The sequence below is a fragment of the Glossina fuscipes genome, unplaced genomic scaffold (genome assembly GCF_014805625.2).
Source record: "Glossina fuscipes isolate IAEA_lab_2018 unplaced genomic scaffold, Yale_Gfus_2 1, whole genome shotgun sequence".
NCBI classification, from domain to species: domain Eukaryota; kingdom Metazoa; phylum Arthropoda; class Insecta; order Diptera; family Glossinidae; genus Glossina; species Glossina fuscipes.
Window position 1 is genome coordinate 34,312,487 of NW_023998415.1, and position 13,916 is coordinate 34,326,402.

General features: G+C 31.9%; 1 protein-coding gene across 1 annotated transcript in view; it reads right to left on the reverse strand.

Annotated features, from left to right (window-relative positions):
- Positions 1-13,916, reverse strand: part of LOC119645303 — a 139,667-nt gene that overhangs the window by 14,121 nt on the left and 111,630 nt on the right. Inside the window, exons 8-10 of the mRNA XM_038045440.1 lie at positions 10,618-10,813; positions 2,633-2,745; positions 411-586 (exon numbers count right to left, since the gene is read on the reverse strand). Of these exons, the coding sequence (XP_037901368.1) occupies positions 411-586; positions 2,633-2,745; positions 10,618-10,813 (485 nt within the window). The remainder of the gene's footprint in view (positions 1-410; positions 587-2,632; positions 2,746-10,617; positions 10,814-13,916) is intronic.

A 13,916-nucleotide genomic window follows, 5' to 3' on the forward strand; every position in this document is an offset into this window, starting at 1 on the left:
AGAGAGAGAAAGAGATAAATGTCTAGGCAGGCTACCAATAAAACTTGATGTTACTTAAACTTAAACTTATTTTACGTTTTTCTAATTAATGCATACCTTCGCACTTACTTAATATATATATATATATATATGTATATATCCTTAGCACAAATTATGACGTAATAATTAAAAATTTGTTAGCGCTGATATTCACGCGGAAGCTTATGTTTTTTGCAATAGTTTTTCAGTAAATATTCACAATTAATATTAAAGTTTGCTTACGGCCCCTAGCTTTGATTCGGAATTTTTGATTTAAATTGCATATATGTGTGCATTCATATGTTCTGAATGCTCATAACCTCAATGTACTTATGTGTATAAAAAAGAAAAAAAAAAAAAACAAACAAACAATTTCATGAAATAATACTTACTTAAGAAACCAGCTTTCATCGCCGCTCGTAAAACGATCGACGAAATTATGCAACGAAATTGCAGAAATGTCAGTCAGAGCGTAGTAATGTGTCAAGTTATATTCGGGTACCCAGTTAGGCTCGACATTTGTGTTTGCCGCACTTAAGTCCGTATAATATTGTGTATAGTCCAACACCTAAAAAAGAAAAAAATAAATAAATAAAGGAAACGAATATGTTTAATACATCGGCTACAGACTATTAATTATTTGAATTTAAAAGCCCATAGTAATAGTGACTTTATCACTATCATAATCAATCGGCGATTCAAACAAAAATAATATGTTTGGCCTATCCTCAGGAAATATATATGAGTCCAAGTTCTCTTTGTTAGCTTCGATAGAATTTAACGGCCGGGCGAAGAAAAGTGTTAAACAAGCTGCTACGCGTGTTATAAAAATGCTTATGTGATATGTGAGCAAACAACTAACGGCCTTTGCCTGAGCTTAAAATAATGTTTTGTTAAATGTGATTGCTCGGTCGTTTCTCGTAAAGGAGAGAAATAAAAAAAAAAAATTTGTGTAATCACATGTATTGAAGATGTCTTTAATTTTAAATTTAAAACGTTACCATGCATGAAATGCAATAAATATGAAGTATGGGTTTTCAAACATGCACACATGACCATTTTCACATTTAATACAACATGTCTCACATCATACGTATAGTAGTGCCAGTGTATAGTATGTGCACACGTAACTGTGTATTTCTGTTTGGCACTGAATTTTTTAGGCACATGGGACGTATGAATATATCTTTTTATCCCCTTTTTTCATTTAATGCAAATGTGTGGAAATGTGAAATTAAACTGCAGAAAATCAAATAACGAAAAATGAATTGTTTTTATATGCCATCAAGTTAAACGTATAAAAAGAATGAAAATGAAGGAGAGATAGATAGATAGATAGATAGGTAGATAGATAGGGAGAGAGAAAAGGAGAGAGAGAGAGAGAGTGAGAAAGTGTATATGTATAAACGATATGCGTATGTGCATGTGTGTGTGTGTGCGAATTTGTGCATGTATGCAAATGTGTGCACATATATATATATATATATATATGTGTGTGTGTGTAGGTGCCTATATGTGCAAACTATGCGTTTGCGTAAATGTGTATGTGCTTGTGCGTGTATTGCAGTGACACTAAACATGAAAGCATAACAAAAGGAATCGATAAATCAAATGAGTATTGTTATATGGAATGGTCTCTGGCATCAGCAGTCTAGCGATAGAAGTAAAAGTTTTTGATACCTACTATAACTACACGACAGCGCCTACATGTATCATTGCATGTATGCATGTGTACAGATATGCATGCATATCTATTCTTTGTCCTTTGTAATTATTGTAAGTTAAACAACTGCACACACACACACACACACACACACACAGAGAAAGAGAGAGAAAGAGAAGGAGAAGGAGAAGGAGAAGAAAGTGTCACATCAGTGTTGCATTTAAAGGCAATATGCGTACATCCACCGTGCCGGACGCCTGGTCTACAACAGACGTTACAGACTGATATGCCTCATTGTAAGGGCGATACTCTAGTCGTCTATATATATATATTCATGAAAAATGTGTGTTTGTGTATAAACGTATTTATGCAAGAAAATCCGAGTTTGACTTACATTTTCTGTTAAAAACTTTATAATACTATTAAAGTGGTTTTACTGTGTAAAAGTATTTACATAAGTGTGCATGCACGAGTAGATTCGAACGGTCGGTCAGATGCACATACGATCCATATTAACGGCGCTCTCTGCCTCTTTTCTGCTATACAGATAGGTATATAAGTAAATAAGTAGGTAAGCGTTCATGTATAAATGCTTGTGTCATTTGTAATTGTATCCAAGAGAATTTCAAATTGTGTTGATATAAAGTAAATATGCTTTGAAATTTCGAACTCTGATGCGAATTCACATACTCATACTCAAGCATAGTTATATACATACACACATACTCACAGGCATGCCTATATGCATGCACTTATGTGGCTTGTAAACAAATAATCGACAAGTTCTTTTACGGCATCACTTTCTCTCTCTCTCTCTCTCTCTCTCTTTGTCTCTCTCACACAAACTTTTTTGATTTTTTTTTTTTTTTTTGCGTTCCGTATCTTCTTCTCCATTTGCACATACAAACATATATGCGTATATATAAACGATAAGGGTTTCACACTACTGACCTGACCAGAATCCGTATCGAACTTGTACAAACGCATGGCTGGATTGTTAGAACCGATGCTCATTTTTCTCGGTGTCACCGATGGCGAAATCATCATCCATGAAACCGGTTTGCCTGTAATGCATTTCAATTGACAAAAACAAAAACTGGTTTAATTGAATTAGAAAGATATGCGTTGCAATTGTCATAAGCATATCACGACAATCTGCTGAAATTTAAAGAGATAGCATAGCATTCACTTATCTATTATATCATGTTAAGCGAACAAAAACTTTCTTATTTTCTCTTTTAATAGTTCTTGAATCGTTGGTTTTGACAAAAAAAAAAAAAAAAAAAAATTTTTTTTTAAATAGTTTATGCCATAAACCTCTCCAACCTTTCATATATCAGTAACGGATACTCTTGACTTTGCTAAGCAATAAATTATTCGAAAATGCATTTATTATGCAGGAAAATAAAAAAAATAACAAAATAAATAAATAAATATAATTAAATATTTTCCCATATATATGTGTTTTTGTAATTGTTTGCTAATCTTTACAAGCCCTGATGTCACGAAATAGGATACGAACACAGCACGAGACCAGTATTATTTTCATTCTTCTTCATCCGTCCTCGGAATATCAGAACATAACTAAGTTTGTTTTAATAATATTTTCTAAAGCAAATTGCAACTGTTGATGTCAATATCCCTAGCACGCACATCCACATTCTAAAATTTGTTTCCGCTTATGATTTTTTTTTTTTTTTTACTTCTCTCCTCTATCTTACAGGGTTTTTTCTCCATCTGCTTCTTCTTCTCCTTCTCCTATTCATTCTTCTGTTTCTTTTTTTTTGATTTTTTTTTTTTTTTGTTTGGTGAAGGCAGGCTTTGTTTGTTTTGGTCTCTTTGCCCATATGAACTAATGAGTTTTCTTGCAAAAATTGTAAAATTTTCGTCATAGAAAAAAGTGCTGGTTTTTTATTTACTGAAAAAACCCCGGGAACTTTTCTAAACTATGACTCCATGCAAACTTTTACAACATATAGGAGTAAAAAATTTTTAAACATTCCCAACAATTACGTATAAACATCGTACTTATGCTACATATATATTTTGTATATATTTACATATATATATATATATATATATATATATATATATATAGAAAAGATTGAGTATGTGTCTGTGTCGTGGGCAAACCCAAACAAATTGAATTATGGTTTCCAAGTTGGTTTGTCATATCATGGCGCCTACGGAGTACGTGACGAATGACCAGAAAAACAAGTAGCTAACGAATTGCTGAATAATCATAAAGTGCTTTACATGAATCACGAAAGGATACGACGGATGAAAGGAGTGGGGAATATAAAGAGGATTTCCTTCCCCCGTTGACAACGGTATACACACACGCACACACACAAAACACTTTATATAAATGGCAAAAGAACAAAAAAAGAAAAAAAAAAGAAACGGTTACACTCACAGTCTAATGATTGAACTAGTATCCGGTTGGAATGTTGATGACTGACAAATAGCACTCGGCTAGACTTACATACACGAATACCAATGTGTACCGAGAACATATATATATATATCTACAAATGAAATAATAATAATAAAAGAGAGATAGGTAATGGAACAAATGTTTAAGTAATGTCGATTCCAACGTTGACTTCCCCTTAAAAGACTCAGATTCAAATTCATTTATCATAATGCAAGAGGAGAGGACATCAGCACAATGAACTAAAAACGAAAACAAAGCAAATTTATTTGATTGTAAATCAAAGTTTTTTTTCCTACAAGATATTTAGTTTGACCCGAATTTGTTGACATTTTGTTCACAAACAAAAAAATAAATTAAAGTAAATAGTTCTTCCCTTTGTCCTTCTTACTAAGGCCATCGACGTTTGCATCAAATTTTCATGAGATTTTGCTTATCAACATTTTCATATTCCCTACTGCACGTATCGATTTACTCCTTCCCCGACCTTCTTCTTTTCATTTGTCCTTGTTTTTTTTTTTTTTTTTTTTTTTTTTTTTTTGTTGGGAGCAAGAAGTGATGCAATTTATCGTTTAATTTATTCATTTTTTTCTCTTCCAAAGCCATTTAGATTTGTATAAGAAATGTGTTTGCCCAATGATTAGCGTTTAATTAAAATGACTTCCTTTCCCCTAAAGTATTTCAAGTGTACCTTCTATTGAACTTAAAAACAACAAAAAACAATGCTTAAAACTGATGGACAGTTACATGCACAGCCGATAATCGGCCAATTAATTTATCTTCGTTTTACGTATAGTATTTTCGGCTCCCGATCAAGCTGTTAAGCACGTCATTTGAGTGTCTCGTGCCTCGCGAATGGCGTTACAATCAGTTTTTAGTGACTTGATTTTTGAAAAATTGCCGCTCGAGAATCTTTTCTAAAACTGCAATGCCGTACATACCGTACACGTTTCAATTCAATTTTTGGCTTACGAGGTCGGTTCTTTACTTGAACGTCCATTCGACGGTAAATAGAATCACAACCGATTTGTAAGGAATATGCATAAAGTTTAATATCATTTCGGGCTTGAAACAATTGCTATATATATATTGTGAGGAGCCAAAGTCGTACCTCGTCACACTTTCTCCATATCTGGTGGGGCGGAGGGAGTGCTAGAATAAGAATAGGTTAAGGATAGGGTAGCGATATAAGAGGAATAGATTAAGAGTAGAATAAGGATAGATTAACAATAGAATAGGGTAAGGGAGTTTTTGGGTGATGTTGAGGAAAGAGGTCGCGACCGCGGATAATAAATAATAAAAGAAATAATAAAATAAAGAACAGTATAAAGGATTTGGAATATAAATTTTTTTGTGTTTCCTGGGCCGCTGAACTACCCCAGCCCCAGAGAATGGGCGGCTTATGCCCTCACAATATATATTCATGGACTTTGATACTCCATTTATGTGACGTAATATATTTCAATGCAAATTTTGTTAAAAGTTGAAAAAAAGGAAAATTCTGTTTATCTTTTTCTAACTCATTATTATTTTTAACGTGATTATCAATCATTCTATGGTATGCCAATTAAGTTAATCACCACTACAAGCTTGACTGGCCTCTTATTTGTAGTAGAAGTGAAATGAATTAAGGTTGAATTTTAAAGCTTAAACAATTGATATGTGGTTCCTTAATGACCATAACAATGTGAGTGAATGAATGTCATTGCTGCTGGCTATGTAAGGAACGTTAAAATCGTTTGCACTTAATTTAATTCCCCGAAATCGAATGCTACGACTTGATAAATAATTAAGCTTTATATTGCTATCTCTGGCTTTCTGGTTTTTCTTTTTCTCTTTCTCTTTTTTTTTTTTTTGTTTTTGTTGTTCTTTATTTTTTTTTTCTCATTCGTGTTTGTCTGCCTAATGAAATTAGATCAATTAAGCAAAACTTAAGAAAACAAACAAACGATGATCCACTTATGTGCATATGTATGTGGCTTATGACATAACAATTTATATAAGGCATGTTAATGTTTAAATGCACATAGATATGTTTGTATATATGTATACGAATGCTTGTGTATAAATGTGAGTCATTAGAAATTCATTTAGACACCGGAACAGATTTTGATAACAACATTTACAAAAACAAATGCATGTAAGTATGTGTCGATGGTACACAAACGAACATTAAAATTGCCTTTAGGGCAATTCGAAAAATGACCTTTCAAGGCTTATAATCATTTTTGGAAAATCTCCAATGTTCGGCATAAAATTCCAAACAGAAAACAAACAAAAAAAAAAAAAAAACAAAAAATGTTTTGCATTATCAGAGACATGCCAAGCATTTAAGTTTGTATAGCGATGTATGTATGCGAATATCTGCAATACTTCCAAGATACGGATGCAAAGCACAAATTTATTACGGTATTTAACGGAAAAAAGATATATATATATATATATATATATGCATGTATAAAGGGAACCCAAATAAAAAGCAAACATTGTCTTGTGATTTTTCATGTTGTCAAGAATTGGATTAAATCCGTACTTTTTTTGATTTCAGTCATATGATTACGCATTCACATCCACATCCACACCGGATAGATTTGTAATTAGCGTAAAGAGGTCATGGGCATCGTTGTTCCGATAACAACACCTAGAGAAGTGCACACATGCACACATTACAAATTTTATAAATCGGAAGTGCTACTTATCGATTAACAATACTCTCGAGACTCTTCGATACGAAAATCTGTTCCTTTTGTTAACATATTGTTTCGTTCGTCGTCTTTCGAATTTTTATGTACACTGTTCTTTAAATTTACAAATTTCAAATTCATGCACATATGTATATTCACTTTAATAATAGTGTTTGCGCAAGCAAACTGAACAATATTATGCACATTTGTATAAGCACACATGCACAAACACACATATATCTTAGCCCATAAGAAATTCATCCATGTGTGCTCAGGATTGTTACATTACTCGGATTCGCTTAAAATGCCAATTAAAATGTAAAATGTACGCTTCGTAACACTTCTAACGCTTTTCAATCTAATTAGGTATATTCATACGCACATACATACATTCATAAGAAATGAAATGAATTTATAATCCTTTAAATAGTTTACATATATATATATATATATATACATACAAATGAAATACTTTACGAAAATCTTCACAATTCAACCTGAAACGTTAAAGGAGTCGAAGACTGTGTATTGCGATGCTGGTCTCAACCTCTCTACTACCAGACTATGTATGAAACTTGATTGCATAACAGAGCGGACGAGATGATTACCAATTAGCCATCATGCCTGCCTGCGATATTTGATCATAAAGTAAAAAAAAAAAACATTCGTTTTCACCTCATATCGTTCGCGTGCGATTCAAGTCCGACTAACTGTTCGGTTCAGTTATTGTTCAAACTCGAAATGAAAATCTTATATAAAAGAGGTGACACATCATTGTCAATCGATTTATTATCTTTATTGGGTCAAATGGATGCTTTGAACTTATCAGGATATAGAGGTAAAGGTTAATATCTGGATGAAATGTTTCCCATGAAGTTTCGATTACTTCTTCAAGCAAGAATCCGAAGAAGCTTTATGCTGGCAAGCTGCAAATTAAGGTTCTGTTATCCATGGATAGAGAGGTGAGAATGTATTTACGTTCATTTATGAAGGCATTTTGAAACAAAGATACTTTAATTTAGCTGCATATACAGGAACTTTTAATCAAGCGCCAAGAGGGAAAGCATGAAGTATAGCGAAAGCTATCGTTTTTGTGCAATTTTAAGGTTTCTCGGGCTCATGTCTTACGAATTATAAAAGTCTTGCAGATGAACATCGGCATCTAATCATAGACTAAACGTATCAACTATGACCAACTATCTTAAAAAATTTCGAGGAAAGAGAATGAGGAAGAAGGGGCACTCCTCTCATTCTAGTGTAGCAAAGTAATGGTTAAAAAAATGTTGAAACGACGCATTTTTCACTTGACATGACTTTAAACCCATTTTTCTCCAAGCATAATTTTCCGAAACGGTCCATAAAAGTATATCTCACTTCATCCTTTTCATACGAATTTTTTACAAAATTTTTGATATAACATATTCATGGAATTTTCGCAAAAGTTTATATAGACGTTACATATCAATGATTAATAAATGATTGTAAAAATACTGAACCATCCAATAAGCCAACGGTGAATAGAACAAAATAACAAATCAATATTGAAAGATGAAACCAATTAGTATAATTTAGTTTAGTAGTTTATATATATCGAGAATCCTACTAGTAAGCGTAGAATAGAGTCAGTAAGTCAGGGGATCCAGTAACTGTCGTATTGAGTTAAATTAATAACTGGCATAAAAATTCATTGAATCTATTACAACAAGTTTGAAAATCGAATAAACGCGACGGCTATGCCGGCCAACTCTAGGCCAACAAAATAGACACTTTGTGGTCTATGCTTACACAAATGCTTATAAGTCAAAGAAAAAAATTCCTGGCAGTTATGTCAGTAGATGGCCTCAGAGGTGGCTGTATAACTCCAACAATCCTAACCTTCTTTGGGCGCACTTTAGCTCACATCAAAAATGACAGTCAGCCAGGTACAGAAAGTGATTCAATATTCGGAGAACATTCTCCGTATTTTAGAACATCACTTCGACTAATGTGATGAAACTTGCCGACCAAGACGGTCTCTCGTCTCTGCTTACCACAACTAATAAAAATGAAACACGCAACTAATGGAAGACATGTAGAATCGATAACTGGGAAAGACGTCGTATACCATAAATTGTTTGACTCAGGAAAATTAAAGAGTTTATGGCCTTGGATGCAATCGCCGTATAACCCGGACCTTATACTGCCTGACGATCATCTAAGCTCAGTCTTTCGTCCAGAAGCACAGAAATAACACAACGGTTTTAACAGAAAAATCGTGTCAGGTTACGTATCAAAGTGACTGAATAAATTTCATTTACAATATAAAAAAAAAAAAAAAAACAAAAGATTTTGAAAAATGGTCATAAACGCCATGAACTTTTTTCTCATTATATGTGTATATACAAATACACATGTATGCATATTATTTGTGAATGCGTATTTATATGGATGTGCGATATGCACACATTCTCTATACATATATAGAAAAGATTTTCATATGCATGCGTAACCATATGTAAATCAGATCACATTAGACCGAGGGTCGATTTTATTGTATATGTGCTTGGGTTGTTTTATTACGTTCTGCCCCATTGAATAATTTGTTAGGAAACTAATGTTACAATCTGATTGCAATGAAAAGCTGTGTCTATACTTGTTATGCGGCCGGAATCATTAATGTATATATATATATATATATATATATATATATATATATATATATGTATTAGTATTTATATATATATACACATCAGTATGCGTTTCTTTATAAGAAAGAAGATTATTTGTTTGCGCCTTATGCGTACTCGCATGGACTTAGACATTCGGATATATATGTGCATATGTATACATAAATATATATAGTGCTATTCGTATACATATGACCTGAAGTCATTACATTGCACAAGCTTGTCTTGTTTATGTTAATTAGATAAGTGAAAAAAGGGAAAAAGAAGAAGACCAAAAATGTACACCTGAGATAGTTTAATTTTCAATAGATATATCTACGAACAGAGGCAACGTTACATAAGTATACGTATATATAAATATATATCTCAACCAAAAAATTTTATTTAGTTATGCATACAAACAGACGCAGAAAACCTATAAATCTATATATATTCTGTTTGTGTGACTATATATATATATATATATATATATATACATATATATATATACATACATACATATATATACATATATATAAATACGCATTTAGACATGTTTGCACGTTGGCAAAGGGTATTGCAAATCTCATGACCTAAGGCCTGAATATGCCATTTAAACTAATGTATGCTCTTTACAAACACGCACGCAGTCTGATGTACGCACATACGCGCATATACATTGAATTACAAATAAATACCAACATAAACGGCATTATATATGCAAGTGCTGTTTTACGTACATGCATACATATGTAATCCAACTAAATTGAGGTTTTCTTTCATGAAAATGGTAATCATTCGTATTCAATGTAACGTGTGATGGCTGCATACAATCAAATTGATGTCGAAAATTGAATTGAATTTATATTCTGATATTTTGGAGAAACTCAAACCGAGAACCAAATAAAAAATTTAATAAAAATAATAAACGGAAAAAAAGAGAGCACAGCTTAGTGTTTGGTTCAAGTTTCTTTTTCCAATATATATATATATATATATATATATATATTCGTATATGTATTTTCGACAATTCAATTTATCTGCTGAATGCAAGTAAGTTATTTTTGTTTAAGAATTTAAATTGAACTTTAACCTACAAACTGATGTATTTTTACATCAATTCATCTATCGATCTATATATCTATCTATCTATCTATCTATCTATATGTTTACCTTTATCATCGTATATGATGCGAAACGAATCCGAATGTAAATGACCAAAGAATTGACCCTGAATTATTGATGAATATTTTCGTACCAATTCCAGATAACGTTTATTGTTACTTTCGGTGAACGTTGTGTGGCCATTTTGTTGTAAACCAATGTGGCGTTCATCGGAACCCGGTGGTATGTGGCCAACAATATAAACCTGCAATAAAAGAAAAAAAAATATATATATATATAAATAAATAAATAAACAATAATAACACATCACGCTATGACAAGAATTAATTTTCAATTTATCATAAACAACTGACACAAGTGCGTGTATAAATTATGGATTTATAGATGTAGTAAAGAAAAAAAAAAGTAATGATAAGAAGAGAAAGATTGAAAAAAAAAAGGGAAACAATAAATAGGTAAAAAGGAAAAAGAGAAATACAAATAAAAAGAAATTAAAATACATTGAGGGAAACAGAAAGTTATATATATGCAACTAAATTGCGCTTATGAGTTTGTGCATAATCCACGTCCAAGCTATTACCACTTAACTTGGTACAACAACTTTTAATAGTTTTCTCCTTGTTAATGATGATGTTGATGACGATGCCGACGACGACTATGACTACGGCGATACTTGTTAGTAGACCCAGATAGGAGAGAAGAAATGACAAGAGAGAGAGAAGGGAGTTTTGTCTGTAATGATGAGAACACTTATCGACAGAAAAAAATAGAAATAAGTAAAAAGTAGAGAACCTAAAGAAAGGCAAAGTTACAGCCGAACTTATCTTCCAGTTGAATAGGCTCAAATTCTGCATTTAAGAAAGTTGCTACAACCTCATCGCTATCGCTGTGTAACTAACAAGAAAGAAAACTCTATATAAGAAAGAAACTCTGCACCAATTTACCACAAGTAAGCCATATTTACTGAGACTACTCTCTCTCTCTCTCTCTCTTTCTCTCTCTCTCTCTCTCTCTCTCTCTATCTCGCTTTCTATTTTTCCTTTCCTTTATTTCTTCCTCTCTCGCTCGCTCTCGCTCGCTCTCTCTCTCTCTCTCTCTCTCTCCCCCTCTATAGATATATATATGTATATATATGTATATGCATAGATGTGTACGTATGTATCAGTGTTCTTATACGTGTATTTAAATATCTTTGTACTCATATATATATGCGCTTAAAAGTTATTCTTACGGTTTCCTCTTAAACAGTCAGGCAACCAAGCAGAAAAGAGCTTTTTTCTCCAAGTGTGTGTGTGTGTGTGCTATAAAGGGAAAGAACCTAAACCAAGTGAACGGGCCATAGAGACAGCTAACTAGAAAACTGAAAGTATTTAAAAAAAAAAAGATAAAATAAAATAAAATAAAAATATATATATATATACATATACATATACATATACATATATAAGAAAAAATGAACTAACAACTAACTGCAAAAGTTGTGGTTGTGTCTGAAAAACTATTTGCAAAGTAGTCGTTCGTTTTATTTATTATGTATTTGTATGTATAACTTTCAGGATACTTGAAGAGACAGCAGCGACTTGATTAGTGAGCCGTATATTGAAGTTTTCAATGTTTACATTTTCAAACTATCTAAGTGTGTCTTCCATGTCGAGGAAGTCGGAGAGTGCTTGACAAAATTTTTGTGCATACACTTAAAAACATAAATCAATTATTTTAAAATAAATGTTTTTTTGTAGCATATTCAAAGGGTTCTTGTTTATAAAGCGTGCGCGAAAGTTGAACTGACGGCTCTTTTTACAAAACAGTTACAGTTATGTTAAATATTTGATGAACTGTTACAGTTACATATTACGACTACGATCTTTTATTACGCTATTTAAGTTTCTCATATTCAATTAGACTTATGCTCGCTGTCCCTTCAATTTGCACGTTCAACTGAAAGAGAGCTGCCAAACGAATCTACTTTGAGAGCGTCAGAGATACGCATTCGCCTTAATAGGAAACACAAACGCAAACTTTTCAATTTCTAAAAATTTCAATTTTATATAATTTTTTTTTTCTTCTTCTTCTTCTTCTTTTTCTTTTTCATATCTATTATACGAAGATGTAGGATTGATATTAAAGAATAGTCTATGCTAATGCGTCGATTTAATAGCCATTTGTAATAGTTTCAAGAATAGAAGAAAAATATATACATTTAGTTTTGATCAAATTTTCTCAAGGAGAAGTCTTGAATAAATAATTTTCTATTTTTCGGTTTTCTTTTCTTTTCTTTTCTTTCTTTCTTTTTTTTTTGTAATTTAATAACGCAAGGAAGCATGTTTGATATTCGTGAAAACATTTAGAGTTAATCAGACCTATTCTAAACCATAAAAGGTTGTCCAAGGATGCCTTAAATATTTTATCAGCAAAATTTTTATTAAATATTTTTTGTTTTTGGTTAAAAAAAAAAAAAAAAAAAAAAAACAAACCAGAAATGCCTGAAAATTGTTCTTGAATCTTTGATAAAAAGCGCCACGAACTATTTCGTTGATCTCTTAGCACGTACCGAAGATTTAATTGTTCGCAGTTTAGAATGCTGTAAGTCGCTTGAAATTATATTTGTAAAGAGTTTCGGAAATGTATTGCAAAATAATTTGTATACCATGCGACCTATGTCCGCAAATTTCAATAAATTCTTAAATCGATCTGAAAAGTTTTCATATTTTAATTATTGACTGTATTAAGGGAAAATTTTCAATTTTATTTTATTTTCCAAAAATGCAAACGTGATTTCAATAAAGAACAATACAAAGGATTAAAGCTGTGTAGCGATGTCGTTTTTACGTTGATTAAGAGTGTTCATAACGCCTACAATGCGTTATGTGGTGTCTTTCCTATGAGTTATAAACACTGCTTAAACCAGTTAATGTAGCTTTCTTTTCGTATTCATTTATTTATTTTATTTTACTTACACACAAAATTCGATTCAAACAACAAACCAAACCTTTGAATTCAATTGACTCTTACAAGTAAGTCTTATACTATTTAATATTAAAAACTAGCATAAAGTACATAAGGAAAACAAAAAAAAATATTGGATAATAATTCACGTATAAACCGATAAAAAAAAAAAAAAAAAAAAAATTATATACATAACTAGCACAGAGGGACATCCACAACCAAGTACAGAACCAATTGGCAAGTGAACCCCTAAACTAACAAGCAAACATGCAAAAGCTTGGCAACCGATACAGTAAACAACGCCAACTAATTTTCGAACCATGGAATTAAGGTTAAAAGTTAGTTTAAATACGGCATAGGCAAATCGCGCGTATTAAGCGAAATTGTTTTAAAAGACTTTA